This window comes from Amblyomma maculatum, chromosome 1 (genome assembly GCF_055883805.1).
Source record: "Amblyomma maculatum isolate TAMU_Amacu chromosome 1, ASM5588380v1, whole genome shotgun sequence".
Lineage (NCBI taxonomy): Eukaryota > Metazoa > Arthropoda > Arachnida > Ixodida > Ixodidae > Amblyomma > Amblyomma maculatum.
In genome coordinates this window covers 365924469-365945197 of record NC_139344.1, presented here as the reverse complement: position 1 = coordinate 365945197, position 20729 = coordinate 365924469, and the positions used below count along the sequence as shown (strand labels likewise).

The 20729-nt window shown below is 44.5% G+C and overlaps 2 protein-coding genes across 4 annotated transcripts in view; one reads left to right on the top strand and one right to left on the bottom strand.

Annotated features, from left to right (window-relative positions):
* Window positions 1-9518, bottom strand: part of LOC146208028 (sodium-coupled monocarboxylate transporter 2-like) — a 58772-nt gene extending 49254 nt beyond the window's left edge. For 2 of the 3 annotated variants that reach the window (XM_084591710.1, XM_084591713.1), the window contains exon 1: window positions 9317-9518. The gene's annotated coding sequence lies outside the window, so the exon portion shown is untranslated. Of the gene's footprint in view, window positions 1-2757; window positions 2846-9316 lie in introns of those variants that run through there. The other variant, XM_084591712.1, reaches the window with a different exon arrangement.
* Window positions 9519-15880: 6362 nt separating this feature from the next.
* Window positions 15881-20081, top strand: LOC146208027 (uncharacterized). The gene is made up of 3 exons (XM_084591705.1): window positions 15881-16471; window positions 16580-16927; window positions 19669-20081. Exons 1-3 carry the CDS (start codon window positions 16433-16435, stop codon window positions 20062-20064), a joined length of 783 nt encoding a protein of 260 aa, XP_084447831.1. The 5' UTR covers window positions 15881-16432; the 3' UTR covers window positions 20065-20081.
* Window positions 20082-20729: the final 648 nt, after the last annotated feature.

Sequence of the window (20729 nt, the reverse complement as noted above, 5' to 3'; positions counted from 1 at the left end):
CCTCAGTTCGCAGATGAGCCAACGTTTCGACAAGTGAACTTGTCTTCGTCTGACAAGTCCACTTGTCGAAACTTTGGCTCATCTGCGAACTGAGGCGTACCCCATTTACCCTTGTTCAATTCTCTTTTCCACCATTTTACAAATATCTCCTGGTACTTCGGCTTCTTGCAGTTTTAATAAAAGGCAGGGCACGAAAATGATACCTTGCTTGCAGAGGGGAATGAAAGCTTCTGACATGTCAAATAAGCGATAGTGTAATGCGAGGACCCAGGATTTGTGTCGATTTGTGTCGTCGATCTCGGCGAGAAAGGTGATATCGTACGCGAATTCTGCTATTCTGTATTTTCATTCGGCTCGCTGTTGAATTGTAGGTAGACTTTCAAAATCTACGTCAATGGTAGATACTGGCGCATAGACCACAAGCATACCACCAGTTCGCACCATCAGGGGACGTAATCAGGTCTTCTTTACATACCTTCTACACAGGTGTCCTTTAGGACACCTATGTAGTCTCCATAGGTGTCCTAAAGGTATACGCCCGTTTGTTCATTGTATGCTCGAAGAAATGGTAGGGTCGAACCAATTCATGCATCGTGCGTTACCATGTGATCACTGCACCAATTAATGGGGGTATGGAGACTTCTTAAAAGAAACGGTGCATCCAAGAGCTGCAGTAAAATGTTCCATGCAGAAAAAACAGATGAGCCATTGTTTGTATTGAGGCGATCCCCCTTATGCATTCGGTCGGCCAGGTCACTTCTTCTATACCTCGTTACGGCACTTTGTCACTGAAGTTGGGGAGCATTAATGTCGCCTACAATAATCCCTGTACATTATCAAAGCAGATGATTCGATTAAGGAACGCTAACGAATGAAGGTTTCCAACTGAACAGACAGAATAGAACTGCCAGAGATACCAAATTTATCGAATAGGCCTAAAGTGTTTGCAATAAGGAAATATAACATGGAGAAATCAAGCATGCTCTGATGAACGGTGGCAGCCTTAAAGCGGTGAAAATCAAATTAGGCAAAGATAAAAATCAGATTAATGCGATGAGGTACAAGTGTCGACAAAATGGCAAAACAGCCGCTGAGTTCTATAGCGACTTATAGCTAAGGTAGTCAGGACAATAATGGGATCGCCAGTACTGCAGGGAATCCAAGGTTCCACCAGTAACAACGGACGACGTAACGAAGGCGTTAAGAGCTCTGAAAAAGAGAAAACAGCTGGAAAAGATGAGGTAACTACAGATTTGTTGAAGGATGGGGGATATCGTGCTAAATAAAGTGGCCACCCTCTATCGGAATGCCTGGCAACATCGACGGTACTGGAACATGGAAGAATGCTAATATTATCTTAATTTATAAGAAAGAGGATGCTAAGGACTTGAAAAATTACAGACCACTATGCTTGCTATCCGTTATGTACAAGCTGTTCACTAAGGTATTCGCTAATAGAAACACGGCAACCTTAGAATTAAAACTAAATCATCAAGCAGGGTTTCGTAAAGGGCACTGTACTATCTTTCATATCCATTCTATCAATAAGATAGAAAAATTCTCGGAAAAGAAGAAGCCCCTACGCATTGTTCAGAGAAAATTAGTTGTGGTTAAGCTCTGGTTGACCCTAGTTGAATTGCGAAAGCAACGGCGGAAGCTTCTTTTGCCTGCAACATTATTCCCCTATCGCGCCGTATCAGGGCAAGGTGCTACATTATTGGGGACACTTCAGCTCATCCTTTAAAGGTATGATGTGAGAGCGGAAGCTACCAACCCACATATAAAATCTCGCTTCAACCAAGCCGTATGGACGTGCCTAAGGGGGAACGAGAATGCAAACAGTTCTGGAAGGCTGATTCTGATGTCACCCTCCAATATGAAAGGAGCGACCCGAGTTGGCAGCTCCTGCCAATGGCGTAAGATAACGTGAATTCAAATGTCATGGAATGCTCATTTTTTTATGAGGAGACCGTAGCTACGCCTCTTTGCGGCATAGCTGCGGCCACACGAGGTCTCGCTTTGGCTGTCGTAGTATTGCTTTCGGAATAAAAAATTACGAGACGCTTTGGCGACTAAAGTGGTGAAAGGCGAAAGCCTGAGTGCCGCATTCTGCTAAGCATTTTTTGCGAATGGGGCGGTGAATGCGGCTTCGAGTAAAGAGGGTGACTACGGTTTCACATTCCTTCCTTCCTGCACGATATGGTACAAGTGTACGCGGAGAATTATGACAAATACTGCGCCTTCTTTATCCTGTAAAGCAACTTCAAACGCAGTTGATGCCTGCTGTACTAACGCCTCCTATCATTGTAAGGCCTATCAGTGTAAGGCTCTACATTATTGGGCACACTTAAGCTCATCCCTTAAGGGTATTACGCTAGAGCGTAAGTCATTTAAAGTCACGCTTCAACCAAGTCGTATGAACGTGCCAGCATGCCGTAGGGGTAACAGGAATGCAAATGGTTCTGGCAGGCTGATTCTGATATCCCCCTCCCATATGAAACTAGCGACCGGAGTTGGCAGCTCCTGCCAAAATGGTGACACTTTTGCTGTCGACAACGATGAGCCGTTAAAGGCTTTCGTACTAAAACATTTGACTCAGTTAAAACCTCGGCCGTCATGCAAGCATTGCGAACTCTGGGTGTAGGGGAGCCGTATGTGAAAGGCGCCATAGTTCTATATAATGAAAGTAATAAAATTTCCACGAGGAAAGGTGTTAGGCAAGGACACAAGATCTCCAGAGTACTATTCTCAGCTTACTTGGAAGTATTCAGATATTTGGAATCGGAGCAGTTAGGTATAAGCCTCGGTGGAGAACACATCACTATTCTATGACCCACTGAAAGCATTGCCTTGCTAAATAACTCAGGAGATGAATTGCAAATTATGATTGGTAGCCTAGACATACAAAGCAAAATGGTAGGCCTAAAATTAATACGCAGAAGAATGTTCAAAAGCCTCGAAAAAGAACAAAATTTACAACAGATGGCCGCAACATATAAGTACAACATCCACAGCAGGTGCCTTAGAACAGATAGCAACCGCAGATCCGGATCATGAAAGGGAAATAACAGAAGAATAAGATTAGAATGGAGCGCATTTGGCAAGTACTCGAAGATTACGACTAGTAACTTACCGGTATCGCTTAAAGGGAAAGTATACACCAGTTACATGTTACCTGTACTGACATATGTGGCTGAAACGTGGAGTCTAACGAAAAGGGTTCTACTTCAGTTTCTGACAACACAGAAAGCTATGGAACGGAAAATAACACGCGCACCTGTTAGGTGCGATAAGCGTGCAAAGTGGGTCAGCGAAATAACAAAACATCAAGACCAAATTGGCGTGGATAGGGCATGTAGTGCGAACACAGGGTAATCGATGGTCGTTAAGGGTAACAAATCGGGAAATGTGGGCGGGTGAGGTTAAATTCGCAAGTGTCAAGGGGATGGAGCTACCAGAGGACCAGGTTGATTGGTTTTATATGGGAGAGGCCTTCGCCCTGCAGTGGGCATAATCCGGTTGATGATCATGGCGATAAAATGAGGACCTGCGCCACATGAGATCACTGAAGGTAGGTAAATAAATTGGCAACGTCATCTCTCTTTGTATTATAAGTGCGAAATAGAGAAAAGGCTCTCACCTTAGCATAAATGTCATGCATATGTAATCCAAAAAACACTACGAACAAACGGGGACGAAAGGAAGAAACCACAGGAACAAGCGCTGTTCCTGTGGTTTCTTTCTTTCGTCCCCGTTTGTTCGCGCTGTTTTTTGGATGATGTATCACCAACTCGCCCGCTTAACTATCCTGTTGAATGCATATGTAGTAGTTCGTGTTGTGGTGCTCTAGATCCTCACGCGCAATGCCTCGGCCTATACATACTCACATTTCTTGTTTTGAGTCTTTCTGGCGATCACAGTAGGAAATTTCAAGAAAAGCGGAATGCGGACGGGATGTTGGTCTCACAGATCACAATCCAAGGAAAGCGGTGCTTCTGGACGCAATCTCGGAAGCTACTCAGAAGAAGGGTCTCAGCATTCCATTGCACCACTACAGGTCGACGCATGTGCATCTAGAAAATTAGGTGTTAGTTTGTTGTTCTAGAGCGTATTACTGCAGTGCCACCAAGATTGGCTCAGATGTCTGCAAACGCAGAACAACAATCCTAGCTGTTTGAGTCTTAACGCCAGGAAGCAGCATCAACCCTCATAGAATATTCAACCTGTGTCAGCATTTCTTTGACCTGTGATTAGTAGGATTCATCGGCATTCTCGGGTGGTGTGGGAACCAAACTTGGACGTGGCATGTCGGCGGCCTTTGATGGCTGGCCAGACCACTTAGAATTAGGGGAGAAAAATATTACAAGGACTTCTAAGACTTCAGAATGTTACATTGCAGCTGACTTCACCTTATTGGGTTACGGCTCAAACTGCTATGGTACTTGACCTGACGATAACTGTGGTTTGGCTTTCTAGGCCAGTCTAGGCTTTCTCTATGTCTCATCCGGTCAATGCCTGGAGCGGAGCTTGCTGGGATGAATTTACGCAGCTGCATATTTGCGGATCGAACTATCTTTCACCATCTTCTTTTGGGTAGAATTCTCATACGTCATTTTAGGGCAATCTATAGCCGCCGCTTCATAGGCACCCGAGCAGTTGGCGCACTTAACAGTCTCCATCTCCCATATGCCATGTCGGTACGGACCTGGCATCGACGATAGATACCTCACTTCGAAAAACAGCCCTCACGTGCCCAGTTTTGTCGCCCTTAACGTACTTAACAGGTTTGGGAACATGCATAAGAACTGGATTCTTCACACAAGCCATTTTAACGTTGAATGAGAAGGAGTCAGCTTCATAAGCTATTTTAACAGACTTGGATCACCTGAAACACTGACCTTCGACATTTAGCGTCATAGATATGATAAGCGTTCGAAGAGAGACGTATGTCTTATCTTAGAGTGAACACACGTAGTGATACCTGCGCTATTCCTTTTTCCGTTAGCAAGAAAGGAAACGACCGGCTGGTTGCCTAGCACGCCAGTTCCTTTCAGCTTGTCCCCTGTAGCTTAGAATTTGACTTTCAACGGTCTTAAGAATCTTACAGACATTGAATCTGACCTATGTGACTTGAACAGAAGTGAAGTGATCAAAAACCTGGGTCAAGCGCCGTTTGTTTTTAGCATTTAGATTACCCATCGCCGTTACTGTTACCAACGCCATACAAAACAAATTGGGTTTGCGAACAGCCTTTTAGTGACTGACCCGCTGCCGATATTGGTCGGATATTTACGGGGATCACTCAAGGTGGAGTAGATTTGTAATAAGGGAGTAATTACTCACTGACATCAATTCAAACTTCATTCCAGTTATTCAGGTGAAATTAGTCCGGATCCCTCGATTAGGACGAATTTTTCGTTAACTTCGAAGTTTCTGCGTAAGCTGTATAGCTTTCCTTGGCAGCCGTATGGATGTGGCTGGGTGGATGTCAATGAGAAATTACTCCTTTATCGCTGCTGATATTCTGCACAATTTCCTTTTCATACCTATAAGAACAACGCTGGGAACAGGACAAAACGTGGAAAGGACGTTCACAGGATCTGAATAAAAACGTAATATTTAATTCGAACCAAAACACATATAAATGTGCATAAAGGGCGTGGAGTCAATCCAAGCTGCACTGTCACCGAAGACCGAAGTCAATTCAAAAACCTAAAATCATAAAAATATAAAAAAGTCATTAAATCAATAAAAACCACGGTCTAAACGGTGAGACCGAAAAAAAATGAAAACAGATGGCAAACCGATAAACGGATTAATTTTCTAACTGTTGTTTCTTCCTTGACTCTGCTTTTTGCACCGTGGTTTGTATTGGTTTTAGGTTTCGAGGTCTTTTTCGATCATTTTATCATTTTCTTTTTTTGACTTGACTACGCTTTCTTCGGTAATGACGCAGCATCACCTTGCTCTCGGCGTCTTACCTAGTCGCTGTTGAAGTATTTGTCAAATCTGTAACCTCCACGATGTTAGCGACTTTAAAGCAACCACCTGGGGGTGCCGCAGCCTGCTCGATATGGGCGCAAGGAACCTGAGCCCACCATCACGAAGGATGGTGAAATCACTGTTAACTTACAGAGATCGAAACATCTAAAATTGAAAGAGCGTTACCTAGCGAGATTCGAAAACCCTTCATGTCTCTAAGCGATTCCGCTTCTGAGTTGCTGGCCAGCCTCGCGAGCATGCGTGCGCGCTGCATCTGGTCTCACGTGAACGAGCTCGCTCACGTGAAAGGTCGAGTGATAAAATTTGAAACGAAATGAAATAAAACAGCAATAAAAGTAAGAAATGTGGTAAATGTTTGGAAATTTGCTCAAAACAATTTCGGGAGCACTGCAGAATCTACACTTCAGAAATGCAAAAGGCTGATCGTTAATGGGGCACACGCCGAGGTGGCGCAGTGGTTACGGCGCTCGACTACTGTTCCCAAAGACGCGGGATCGAATCCCGGCCTCGGCGGCCGCTTTTCGATGGAGGCGAAAAGCAAGGTGCCCGTGTTCTGTGCGATGTCAGTGCACGTTAAAGAACCCCAGGTGGTCGAGAGTCCTCCACTACGGCGTCTCTCATAGCCTGAGTCGCTTGGGACGTTAAACCCCCACCCCCAAAAGAAACCAAACTGGTGCACACGGCGCATTAAGTTTGCTCTCATTATCATCATAAACCAAATGTACTGTCATTATCATTGCTAATGTCATGATTGTTATTATCACCAATTGCAGCATCATCGACATCGCTACTATATCCTAACAGTAGACATGGAGAATTATGATGCGGGTTTCACGACTCCGGGTGTGGCGCACTTGGTCAAAAGCGCTGGGCTGGGTTTCCAAGGGACAGAGGTTTTATTCCTGGCGCAGATAGAATTTAAAAACATTATTACTAATAATGAGCAGCTGTAATTATTGCCAGTGATCAAATATTGACCGATGGTATCATCGCTATTGAATTACTGAGCTAGGGATGAAATCATAAGTTTGATTGAGCAAACTCCTGCTGACTAAATTTTATAAATTGCCGCCTAACCATATGTGACACCACATTACATATAATGTAACGGAAATGTTCACAGAATCGTGGCCGACAGTATGCACAGTTAAAGGCTTTCGAGTTATTGAGCTATCATGGCTCTCATGTATTGCAGAAAATTGCAGGCATCCCGCCCCGAGCACTGCGAACGAGTAAGCGTTGTCGATCTCCATGAGTAAAATGCACAATCTCGCTGTGCGGAGTTGAACTCTTGTAATTCATAATAATTAATTTTTGCCAGTCTTGCCCTTGAGATAAATTTTTCGGCATAATAATTTTCTCTGTTCATTTCGAGTTGGCTACATGCTTGTGTTGTGCCTTGCTTGCAAGCTTCTGTTTTTAACTTTCCATGCTAAATGCTGGCTTGAGCTTTTTAGAGCCCGAATTTATGTTGTTGTACAGATCATTACATAAAATATTGAGAGTATTCAATTTGCTACATATGTTATTATGTTATTGTTTTTGCTGAGAAGCTTATACTTAAGTGAGTAGAATAAATGAGAAAGGTAGCGTTTATTGCAATTAAATCGAGTAGGACATACGAAAGCTAGTGGAGGCCGATAAAAGTTCATAGCCAATGTGACGCGCAATGCAATATACCCGCTTATTAGGAAGCGCGTCTGGGTTCGAATGCGCTTTTTCGAAGCTTTTTCTTTTTTCCGAGCTCGACACAGGGAAGGCTTCACCGCGAGAAACGTTTGCGAGAGAGTAGTACATTTTTTTTCATTGCAATGTTTTATGACAGCCGTTCCGCACTACAATGAGTCAAAAGTAAGACAGAGGAAGGATTGGAGTGACATTATCGCACTACCTGACATATCAGATACACCTCAATCGAGTGAGAATATAGAGTTACATCTGGCTATATATCAAAACATTTAAAGCCGTACCAAATATAAGGCGGGCACTGCCAGATATGCCTTGATCAGGGGACTCAGGGCAGGCAGAATTTTAACAAATTTTTGCACCCACACCCGGTCTGGGATATGTAAGTTTAAAAGAAGGCTTGGTACAGCACCCAGCTTTATCTCTTTAAAATATAAACGCTGTAAAAGATGCACATTCCATGGGAAGCATTTTCTCACCTTAATGTTGTACTTTTTCTCAACAGCCTCAAAATTTTCACAAAAATTTGTAATGCGCAGTGCTGTGGACAACCACGAACATCACAGCAGAAAAATGTGTACTAGACGGGCGTACGAAAAGTCATGCCTTTCTATGCGGCGTTGGATAGTTTTCTTGCAAGCACCGAGAACTAAAATCGAACACTGATACCGCTGAGCAGTACTTTAAATCTCTACGGCAGCGCCCCTATGGCCCACGTTTTTGCTATCACTCGCATTCCCTCATATTTGTTTTAGCTTTGTTGTGAACTATAAATTGTAAACATATAAACAAAACAGTACGTTGTGTCGCCAAAGATTAGGGACACATCGTTACCACAAGGAGTGTCACTCTATAGATTTTTATAGGATCCATTCATCATCACCATAATTAGACTATCGTTTCTATGAGGAGGCCAGTTCACGAGGCCCGTGATTGTTGATAGAGTTAACGAGTTTTCACAGACGGGAAAATCATGTTGTCACTCTGTTCACAGGGTGTAAAAGCTTTGCGAACGCGGTGTATATAATCGTATCATTGGAATTAACAGTATTTCCTCTTTTTACTAATCGTCATGCCAAAAATTCAACTCTAAACGAAACATGCTCCTGTGAGTGCTTCACTGTTTTCAAACGTTTTATTATGTCTGTTACCAATGTGTTTCTCATCGTAATTAAATGAGGGCTTCGAAAGCAGCGTCTCGAGCTTGCCTTTGCCTCACAACAGTACTTTTGTACTTTAAGCGATGTCAGACAAATTTTTATGTCCCCACCCATATTGCTACTTTGTACTTTAAGCGATGTCAGACAAATTTTTATGTCCCCGTCCGTATTGCTACTTCTTGATAGGAAGGCTAGAGATCAGCTGCAACTAAATTCGAGTGTGATGGACCTGTATAAGGCGGCGATATAAACAACCGCTGCTCTTTCTTAGAAGTAAAATTCGAGGAAGTCATTCTGTCTCTGTAATTGCAAATAACATCGTTTTCCGTTGTATTGTCACTCGGGCGTTTTGTGGAGCCGCACAAGAAGGAAAATGTAATTATTACAATGATACCATTAAAAAAACCTTGATTCTTGTAGGTCAAGCACACACTACAAAAAAGAGCGATATAGCCTAGAAAACCTACCATGGTTTCAGAATCCGGAATTGGATAATTTCCGCAACGTCGATCGGTCCCTGTTTGTCACCGCTTCACTTCACACGTGTGACTGTGGCCAGTTACTTGCGCTGGCAGCTGTTACGTTTCAGCCGCAAATAGGGCAGGCAGAGTGACAGGAAAAAGTCCTTGCAAAAACAACCTGCTCCCTCTTCTAGTAGATAGCCAGCTGCGGGCCTATACAAAAAAAGAAAAAAAAAATAACCACAGGGACTATGTGAGTGCCGCGTGTCATAAAAGTCACGAACTATGGAAAGAAATAATGAGTTTACCGGTATAGCAGAAGTATGACAGAAACAAAATCTAAAAACTCGACTGCTTTACACGTCTATGGAATACTTGTTTTCCACGCGTGTGACAAGGCTGTTTAAAGGATGCAAATAGAATGTGATTTCTCGCTTTCTTCTTCCTGTCCCGCCGGGGTGGTGCAGTGGTAAGATGCCCGACTACTGTCCGGAGTTCCCGGGTTCGAACCAGACCACGGCGGCTGCGTTTCGATGGAGGCGAAACGAAGCGGCGTCCGTGTGCTGTGCGATGTCAGCGTACGTTAAATATCCCCAGGTGGTCGAAATTACTCCGTAGCCCTCCACTATGGCTCCCTTTCTTTCTTTTCACCTTCATTCCCTTCCCATAGGGCGCGGTTCAGGTGTCCACAGAGCAAGTGTGACAGATACTGCGTCTTCCATTCCTGTGAACCAATTATTAATTATATTCTCCTTCCTATCTTCGTCAGAAGGTGTTTACAGGTGAGTGGTACTGCTATATATTGCAGCTACAGCAATACAATAACGTAAGGAAAAGTCATGATCTGTGAAATAAGCAATGTGTAGTGTATGGCCAGATATAGTTAGGAATCGAGGAGGATAAACAATTGTAAAAAGAGCACTAAACATGTATACTACGCTCGTAGACAACGAACTGTTTGCGTCGAATGGACCCAAGAGAACCAGAGTTGAAGTAGAAACAAAAAAAGGATATGAATTGAGAGAAGATAAAATGCACGTATAAAGCCTTTATTATTTCAGGCGGGAAACAGTACAAAACAGAAGGAATCACAATGCCGGAAGTCACTAACGGTGTGCTGAAACACCGCTCCCCGATAAGGGCACACGAAGGAATAAGAAATAAAAAAAAAGAAATCTGGTGTTCGTTTATTGGACACGTAACTTATTCTACCTCTCAGTATTATATACCAGTATGTCAGGAGATGGTAGGCGGCCCCACTCCGCTGCGGTTTCAGTAGGAAAGTCCAAAACATAAGATAAAAGGCGAAATTCAGAACGATTAAAGTTGAATATCAATGGGATTTCAGCTGAAGCTACAGGTGTCGTGTTCGATGGGATTCGGTTGATTTAATATAATGTAGAAAATGTAAGAGAGGAAATTTTACATCCCAGCCAAGAAAGGTGGAATATTAAAGTGCTTCATAATTATTCATTCATTAAACACAGTATTCACTAAGGAGGAAACATGTGGCGCAAAGTTCAACCTACATGACAGGCATTATTAATTTCAAATTAAATCACTTCAAAATCATGTCACGCTTAGTCACGTGTACCCGGAGAGCTGGAGTGCAGCAAATGTGGCGGCGAAGCCTATGTCAATCTCGTCTTCCGGGACTGCCCAACGGAACCTCTCCGCTTCCACCCCCTCCTCCCTTCGTTCAGAATTGCTCGAAAGTCTCGTTCCTCCGGGCCCAAGGGACGGGTTGCTACTCCTGCTCAGCTCTGACTGACAACTCAAGTACAAGTCGTCACAACATCCCAAGAGGTCACCGCCAAAATACATTGGTGGCTATGAAGCAAGCCAAGGACCCATCAACACGTTAGGCACATAAGAAACGGTTTCCAATCTAGTGCAGTATATTACAGTTTCACATAATATACTAAACCCCTTAACGGTGGAACCATTGTATACAGAAATACTAAACTGCCACAGAGGGCGGAGATTCAAATACCCACCACCCCACACATCATTAACAAAGCACGAGGCGGTCTGCTGGCGGAGACTGCAAGCAGGGACTTTCCACAATCTATACATACTACACAAGATGTTCCCTACACAATACAGGAACACATGTCCGTGGTGCGGGGCAACCCCCACACTATACCACATCACATGGGAATGCGAACGAAACAGAGCCTTCCACAAACTAAATAACCCGAGTGCGGAACAATGGGAGGGTCTGCTGACCAGCAGCGAGCTCACGGCCCAAAGGGCACTGGTGCGGCACGCCTGCGAAGCAGCAAGGCTCAGCGGTGCCCTGGAATAGAGGCGCCGACCTTGTGAAGAGGCCGAAGATATGAAGACATCGGCCCGCCGCTAAAACCAGAAATTTTTAGAGCAATAAATGTTCTCTCTCTCTGGCGGTAATAAAAAAAAAGCATGCTCATTCTCTAAAAATGCTGTCATTTAGAGACTAAATGTTTCATTTTGCCTTTCTACTGATAAATTACAGACATGCATTCACCTGCTACATCAGATTTTTAAATGCACGTTATTTTATGCGAGCGGCTTCCGCATGCACTGCCTGTCCGTTGTATGGCGAATCCGAATACGAAAAATATAGAGGGGTTCGATGCGGCTGAACCGAATGTGCACCGAAAGCTTTGGCTGCGGACGACCGAGCGCTGCATCGAACACAACCAGCGTTCCCTTGAACGCATCAAAGTTCACCGGCGTCCTAGTTAAATTGGTTCACAGGATGGGAAAGGCGCAGTAACTGTCACACTTGCTCTGTGGACACCCGAACCGCGCCGTAAGGGAAGGGAGGAAGGTGGGAATGAAAGTGGAAAGAGAGAAAGAGGAGCCGTAGTGGAGGGCTACGGAGTAATTTCGACCACCTGGGGATCTTTAACGTGCGCTAACATCGCACAGCACACGGACGCCACTTCGTTTCGCCTCCAGGCGGAATCCACTTTCATGTCCTGCGGGAGGTAAGCCCCTGCGGGGCTGGGACTGGTGCTCCCCTGATGGGGCTGGGACAGGCCGGTCACCGCCGTTTGCGGCGGAGGCTAGCCTGCCACACAATTTTTATCGGTTGCAGGCCGTCATTGCACCCGCCATCGTTTTGGTGGTGGACGACGGCTGTTGGTGCGGCGCGCGTCTTTCTCTTGCTCTTCCTCTTCTTTCTTCTCTATTGTCTCTTCTGTCTGAATGAGGCAGCGGAGATGGCTAAGCTACAGAGCCAGTAGCAGGCCAGTGCATTTTACTTTCCTTCTTTCTACAGCCACAACAACAACAACAACAACATCTCCTGCGCTTGCGATGTCGGCAGACGCTTTCCTGCTCCACTCGGTAAGCTCTGCGCGGTGGCGCCCGCATGCGCAGAGCGGGAACTAGCCTTCTCCTCCTCTCCGCGCCTGGATGCTGCTACCATCCCTCTCCTCTCTGTTGCAAGCGTAGCGGCGGAACATTTATGGGATGGTGAAGCTGGTTGCCATGATAACAGCGCATGCGCAGCAGTGGCCTCTGTAAGGCTTTGCGAAATCGCGTCTACTAGCCTAGTGTAGCTTCAACTACTAACTTTGGGGTGACGCGCTAAATCAGCGCACTCAAGGGTATCAATGATGGCTTCTGTTCGGAATTCCTATTCCGTATTCTCGTTTGAATGTATCTACTATTGCTGCTCGCCTAATCTAATGTTTGAAATTGTTCCTCCAATTCCAGTTTTGTTAAAGACCCCTCGATATTAATCTTTTTAAAGCACTGCTTTATCTAGCCTTGCACATATGCATGAATGTCCTAGAGGTGGTGTGAGTTGCCTGTTTCTCAAGGGACCAAAAAGTTTGATTGCTACCTTCCTTAGCCATATAAGTAAGTAGAAGCTCGAGTTGGCTGCTCCTGCCATGCCTTATGGTGTTCTGACGACCCACAACCAGTCCGCCAGTTCGCACTCGGCCACATTTCCTCCCTGTTATCATCTGCCGCAGCCATGCCCGTAATCTTGCGCTCATAACGCTGAAAATGCGGGGTGTCCTGAAGTAAACGGTCTTTCACGTTTTCGCAATATTATTCTTGGGGCATATATTATACTACATCTGTTGATAATTCCAGTGCCAACGGAAGCTGTCCATGGCTTTCATCTAGTTTGTGTCACTATTTCATGGATATCTACACCGAACCGTTTTCTCTTTCCATCATCTAGCTGATGTTTAGATGTTTTCCTTAATGTGTCCACAGGTCACGACACCGCCACGGTGTCGTGGTACAGGAGTAGAGTATTTTCATGCACGAGTTGAGCTTATTCTTACGGCTATTATACAACTTTAGTTGTTCTGAATAAACGCGCCCTTCTGGTTATAGCGAAAATGTTACATAGCTTAATCAATTCAAGATTGCCACATTTTTATTTCATTTTTTTCACATGTGATGAGCAATAGGTCTGAAATTACTCAAAATTTTGTTGACAATGTCAGTTCTTCACTAGATCAGCACGCTTTTCTTTGACCAGTGCAATATCCGCACCTCGAGTGGTAATGTCTGCTGTTTCATTCAGCTTAAACGGCATTTAACAGAGATTTAAACCTGAGGTTTTCAGTCTATCGTGCGCAGCCTCATCTTAATCAGCAAAACTTATTTTCACCGAAATGGACCTCCTGTTTTAAGCCCCCCCTCCCCCCGCGGCACGCAGACCTAAGGGAGCCTACTCAAGCGCCTCGCACAGTAGGGTCTGGTAAAGATATTGTCGCTTCACGGCCTCAGCCACCATGCGGATGGCTTGATGCTGTTGGACGGAGTTCTCGCTTTGCAACAGGATTTCCCATGCCTCCAAGGTATCCAAGGTCTATATCCTATATTTTGCTCAGCGCCCGGGCTGCCAGTACATTCCCAAACTACGTGGTCGAGAGTGCCCCTCTCATCGCACGTTATGCAATTTGGTCTTTCTCCACTGTCAAGATTTTCATGTATGCCCAGAAGTGGCTTATTTATTTATTTATTGTAAGTACCTAAAGCGCCCATGAGACATGATTGTAGGGGTATACAACTACATACAATAATACATGCAAAGAACATATAGAGAAACTTGTTAGCAAGGTAACACAACACACTGATAGAACACTAAATGAATTCACAAGTAGTATAAGTGATAACAAAAATACATTAACACAGCACTGGCAAACGCACGAGATCTGGAAGAAATATGTCACAACAGTATTTCAACAGCACTTTGGAAGTCAGGTGCACAAACTACATCATTCGGAAGCTTATTCCAGTCCAGAATTGTGTTAAGGAAAAACGAATACTTAAATACATTAATGCGGTATTGATAACTCTTAATTTTTTTCGCGTTGTCTAGTCTCTCCGAAATGTAATATTGCTGCTTTAGATAAGTGTTTTCATTAATACTGGCACAATCAGTGTAAATGCTGTACAAGAACTTCAGCCTGCAGATTTTTCTTCGAGTTGCTAAAGTCTTCCGCCCAATACGGTCGCGAAGTTCAGAGCTCTTGATACAAAAATTATAATTGCCAGTCACAAACCTTGCAGCGCGTTTCTGTACCCTTTCTAACTTGTGAATGAGGGCACCCGTGAAAGGTTCCCGTGCAACACAAGCATATTCTAATACAGGCCTGATATTTGTTAAATATAATGTTTCTTTTAGTACCTGGGGAGAGCTTTTAAAATTCCGCTGGAAAAAATACAAAAAACGAGAAGCTTTGGCCGTTATCATGTCGACGTGGGCTGTCCGGTCTAGGGATGCTGTGAGTGTAACACCAATATATTTAACCTTATCAATAGTTTTAATAGTATCGTGGTTTAAAAGGTACGATCCAAGAATTTTCTTTTTTTTTGTTTGTAAACTGCACATGGAAACACTTTGATACATTCAAAGCCATCCCCACTTCAAGCACCAGTCACAGACTTTGTCAAGGTCAGCCTGTAATACGTACACGTCATCAAGGCACGTGACAGGAGAATACAAAACGCAATCATCATCCCCCTTGTAATATTCTCTACGCAATTGCCTCGTCGATTCCGAGGGAAGGGTCGGGCGGCGAAAAGACTCTCCTGCTCCGCTTATAATATTCCGTGATCTCGTTGTATGAAATCAAGCCATCTTCCAAGTCTGTGTGAGAGGGCTGCTCTACGGCCGTCCGGTGATGGAGAGCTCGAGCAAGCTCATGTGCAGTGCTTACGTGCTGTCACGAAATCGGCGCCCATTTCCATCAAGCCGGCACGGCGCGAGGCCCGCGCGGCGTCGCGTGGAAAGCATGTAGAGAAAGCCCCCTTCCCCGCGCGGGAGAGCGCGTACCTTTGTACGCGTTGCCGTCACCCTCTTTCCCATTGCCCGGGGAGGACGGTGATTCATCGGACTGGAATCAGCCAGAAAATTCTAGCATCTTCTATGGGACCTAGCCAATGACGACGCGCGGCTCGACGGGAGGAGAAGAGGGAGCTATAACCAGCGAAGCTATGTGTGTGTGCGCGCTAGCTTTGGCGCATGTTAACAAATAGACGCGGCGCGCCCTATTTAAAGCGACCGCACCGCTTGTTGAGTCAGTCAGTCAGTCAGTCAGTCAGCCAGTTAAGGGCCTGTCACACTAGCGCGACACGACACCGACGCAGACCCGACAACGACACCGACAGTCGGCCAACTCGTCGGCCGACCGTGTCTGCGGCCGACCAAGCTGTCACACTAGGCCGACGACGACACCAACACGACCGAAAACCAAATGTCTTCCCAGTGTGACAGGCTTTGAGGCCGGGGACACCGACAAAACCAGTCTGCCGACTGTCGGTGGCCGAGTCTTCGTGAGATCGGCCGCTGAGCAAAAATATGCCGAAGACAAGATCCAGTTCCAGCGGAGAATACATTTTGAATGTGTTGCGGCACTCATAAAACACTAAATTATCGTGACAGCCGCATTGACATCGCGTCAACATTGCTCCGCTCTCCATGCCTACCTTGCGTGAGGCCTGCGAAAGCGTGCACTTGATCACAACACTTCGGGTGTGCGATGTCGGCGGCTGTATTTTCAACGCAGACGGAGGCGGAGCTGATCTCCCTTGTAGAAGAACGCCGTATAATATGGGATATCAGAGATCAACATTATCACCGCCGAGAGCTCAAAGAAGCGGCATATGCTGAGATATGCGAGGCGCTGGGAGGCCAATACACAGGTATGTACGAAAACTTTGCGCTGAGATCCGGCGTTCATTTCGGGTGCGGTATCTGATGCTGTGATGTCTGTTTTTTATTTTTTCCTCTACCCACACCCTATAATTTAGCACTGCTTGTGTGGTTGCTGTGGCGTCGTGACGAGCCGACCGTCAATTGCACTAATTGACTGGGCGCCGTGCGTACGAGAAGCCAAACACAAGTCGCCAACTTTATCGCTGTCTCCCAATACCCACTGCGCATTTTCTTACTTTTCAGTTGCCCAAGTGCGCTCGCGCTTCGCGAATTTGCGGACCCAGTTTATGCGCGAAAGGCGGAAAATTAAAGCCCGCTCCGGTGCCAGCCCGGACGACATATATGAACCGAGGTGGGCACACTACAAGAGGCTGCTCTTTTTATCAAGCTCCTGTACCTCGCAGCCCAGTATGTCAACGTTGGACACGCAGGAAGAGGAGGAGGTATGTTGTATTCATCCCTTGCTAGCCGGGGGCCATGCAAGCGTCATTTATAAATGTAGTTTGTCTGGTCCCTTCATTGAAAGCTGCAGTTTATGTTTATAACATTCAGCTAATTTTTCAGGTATCTATGAAAATCCCATATCACTGAAGCTGATTTTTGTGAAGCAGATAATGAAATCTGGCTTGCTTTTTTGAAAAGAAAAAAAATGATAATCTTTTCTTCTGTCAAACTGCCCTGAAAGAAGTAGTAGTGGTCGACACAGACTATGTGAACTCAGATTTGCTCTGGGCCACAATACACTTTTCATATGCTGATATAGTTTTGCCCCTTCAAGCAGTATTTTTATATGCGTGGCTCTAATTGTGACCATTTTTTTAGAGACTAAGCTTCCCTATGGATTTTAACCGTGAACTATTTCCAGACAGTGGACTTGGTGCAAATATACAGCGGTTATTTAACATGTCACATAAATATAGCCACCAAACAAAACATTGACTTCCTCAACGAAATATTTCCATTGAATTTTGAGAGCCGGACACCAGTGCAAAATCCCGTATGATGACTGTTTTGTGGTTTCTTGCTTTTCTGTGCCGTGTTGCCATGTTGACTGGCGTTACCATTTGTCATATGGCATGAACAGTTGCTTTTTCTGCTGCTTTGCTATATTGTAACATTGGCAAAAAGACGTGTGAAAGCCGCAGAGCCAGTAACACAAAGAGCTGGTGTTGACGAAGTCCAGGGACGTACAGTCCGAGCGCGAGAGGAAACTTTGTTGTCTTCTGCTTGTCTTCATCAGACTGGCATAAATATTAGCGCTTTAAACTGTACGTCGTTATTTCAAAAGTAATGAATAGCACAATACCATGGTTGCAGCTGCCCGCCACTGTGCATTAAAACAGATATTAGTCATAAACGTTTTTTTCTTAATCTTTTTTTTTTTCATAATTACTTCACGCTGAAAATACTGAAATGGACAAGAGTTTTTCTCACTGCTGTCGACATTCAGTGAGACAAGGTTACTTGAATCCGTATACACAGATGACATTCTTTATGGACCGTTTAGCTTGAGAACCAAAGTAGATATAAATGAAGCACAACTGCTTTGCCTGATGTCACTTTACCTGTGGTGTCAAAAACTGTGTAGGTAATTTATGGAACTGTAGTGGTAATTTATGGAAGATTTGCAAAACATTCAGTTGAATAACAAAAATGTTTATTATTTAATGTTATTTCTCAAAACAAGTGTCAAAACATGTATTGCTTAATATGAGCAGAAGCTTATTCAACATATTGATAGTTGCTTATGGCATTATGCCATATAACATTCATCATATGATAAGCAGTCAGCATATGCATTGACAGCCTGCACTGGTGTTTCCACCTGTGTTCAGTGGCACAGAAGTTTTTCAATTTTTTTTATTCATGCTGTGTAGCTGTTCAAAGCCCTTGCACTGTGCTTTGCATTTTCATGTCTCATTGAAGCTAGCAGAAAGTATCACTTTGTTTATTGCAATTATGGCTTGCACACTTCTTATTCACAAACGAGCAAGTTAATGGGCGTACCAACAACAGGTTTGTACCTTGCATTATGATGTAGCTAACTTTATTAATGAAAGAAATACTCTGGATGCCTTTAGGTTGGTCACACAGATAATATACAGTAGGGCCTCCATCACAAAGCATTAACAAAAGACACAAAAGGACTGATATGCATGAGTTATTCGAAGGAAACAAGCAAAAGAAATTGGGCGCCAAAAACAAAAAAGAGCGCATAATGCCCCCGAATGCACGCTTTGCGATGCCAAAAAGGCCGACCTAACTCATATCTTACACATGTGCCCTAAGCTCCAATCCGAAGCCGAATGGCTATTATCTAACCCACTACAATGGGAGGCTGCGGTGACCAGCTCCGAACCTGTGGTACAACTGCGGGCGGTGAGCTGGGCTTTGGAAGTCGCCGAAAGACACGGTCTGACGGCCACATCACGAAGCCAACGGAAAGAAGCCCATTGATCATTTGACAAATGTCTTTCTTTTTTTTTCTCTCTCTCTCTTTACGGAAATAAAGTTTTCACCACCATCCACCTATGAGCCTAGTATAATTTAGGCCTGCACATTTTGATTTCTATACTTCTGTTATAAATTAACCCCATTTTTTTTTCCTTTCCATGTTGTCAGTAAAGGTGTTTGCTTTATCACCAATAATTTTGAAGTGCAATTGGTTGACATGTTCTTTTCTTGCATACTGCAGTAATACAGAAACTAATAACATCCATCACAACATTCATCTTGTAGCTCATTGTCTGAACAGGTTGCATTATTGCAGATCATTTTTTTCCTGGCATCATTTAGTTTTCCAAAACCGTGTCCGCAGTATTCACCGCAATATTTCAACGAGTGGCTATGACCTTTTGCTCATAAGCCAAAGAGTGCAGAATTAAGTTCTGGTCTTAGCTGCTGCATGTTGATGAAGACAACACATGAATTGCCCGCGTACTGTGCAAAGCCAGTACAGTGTAGGCCCAGGTAGTCAAAGTTATTTAGAAGCTGTACACTACACTATTTCTCATACTCTGTGTGCAGTTTTGGGTTTTGAGAAATACTGTATGGGATAAAATAATGACTAAATCTTAGCAGAAGTGTGGTTTCAGTTGTGGTCTCATACCTTAAATAAAAAACACAGTGAAAAACAGTTCAGCCTGTGTTGCTTTGTCTCAAGCTTTTGTGTCCTTTTTTTCAGGATATTGAACGCCAGTGTGACATCTGGAATTCTGAAGCTCTTGTTCCGGAAGCCAGTCACGAGGTGGAAGATTCGCCACCAATGTGTGCTGAGTCGTCGGCTGTGACCGCATCAAGACCTGCACAAAAGAGGAAGGCCTATGATGAAGAAAAAGAGCAGAGAAAAGTTCTGCTGACGTCGGCGGTTGAAACTTTGCAGAGGAGTCAGCAACGTCTCGCAGCTGCCGATGAGTGCGATGCATTTGGCAGCATGATTGCCCATGCTGTGCGGCAAATACCGGCAGGACCAGAGCGCCAATTGGCAATGTTAAATGCCCATCAGGCTATTGTTAAAGTAAGCCTATCGAAGCATACTACAGCAGTGGAGTACCTTGATGTAATTGACATGCAAGATTAAATGCATCTTTCTACTTACCTGGAGACAAGTCTCCATTGCCAGCTGACTTGGCCTTCATTGCAGAAATAGTGCTTAAACTGTTCTCTGACTTCTCGAGCACTTCTGCTTGAGTTCCCACCAGTCTTTGGCAGGGGCTGCATGGCACCACAAGGGCCGGCTTGATCTCTCCACGTTCCTTGGCGGATATGACCTGCATGTGAGCAAGCAATATGCAGCAGCAGTATGAAGCATGTGTTTTAGCACATGAACACAACAAAACCTTGTCATGGCTAAGATCCTTCCACATCCAATTCTTTTGCAAGAGCTGACAGTGCATGATTTATTTTGAGGTATCCAGCTTAAAAATATCCTTACAATACCTCATAACTGAACCATGTACTTTCCTGTTTTAGCTAAAGGTTACAGATCAGCATCCACCAGTAAAAAAAATTGTGGCACTGCTGAAAACTAAAAAACACCGGTTTCTGGTATGTTCGTGCTAGCCTATGACTTACTCTTGACATAAAGCTTCCCATTTCCCTTCCCTTCAGAGTACAGAGAGTGGCTAGCAAGCATTCAAAAAGCAAGAAGTCAGGGAAGGGGGGGGGGGGGGGGGGGTTCCAGAGGTTACACCCTGCTGGCTGCCTAAACACTTGCTAGCATCTCCAGTTATCAATAAGTCAGAT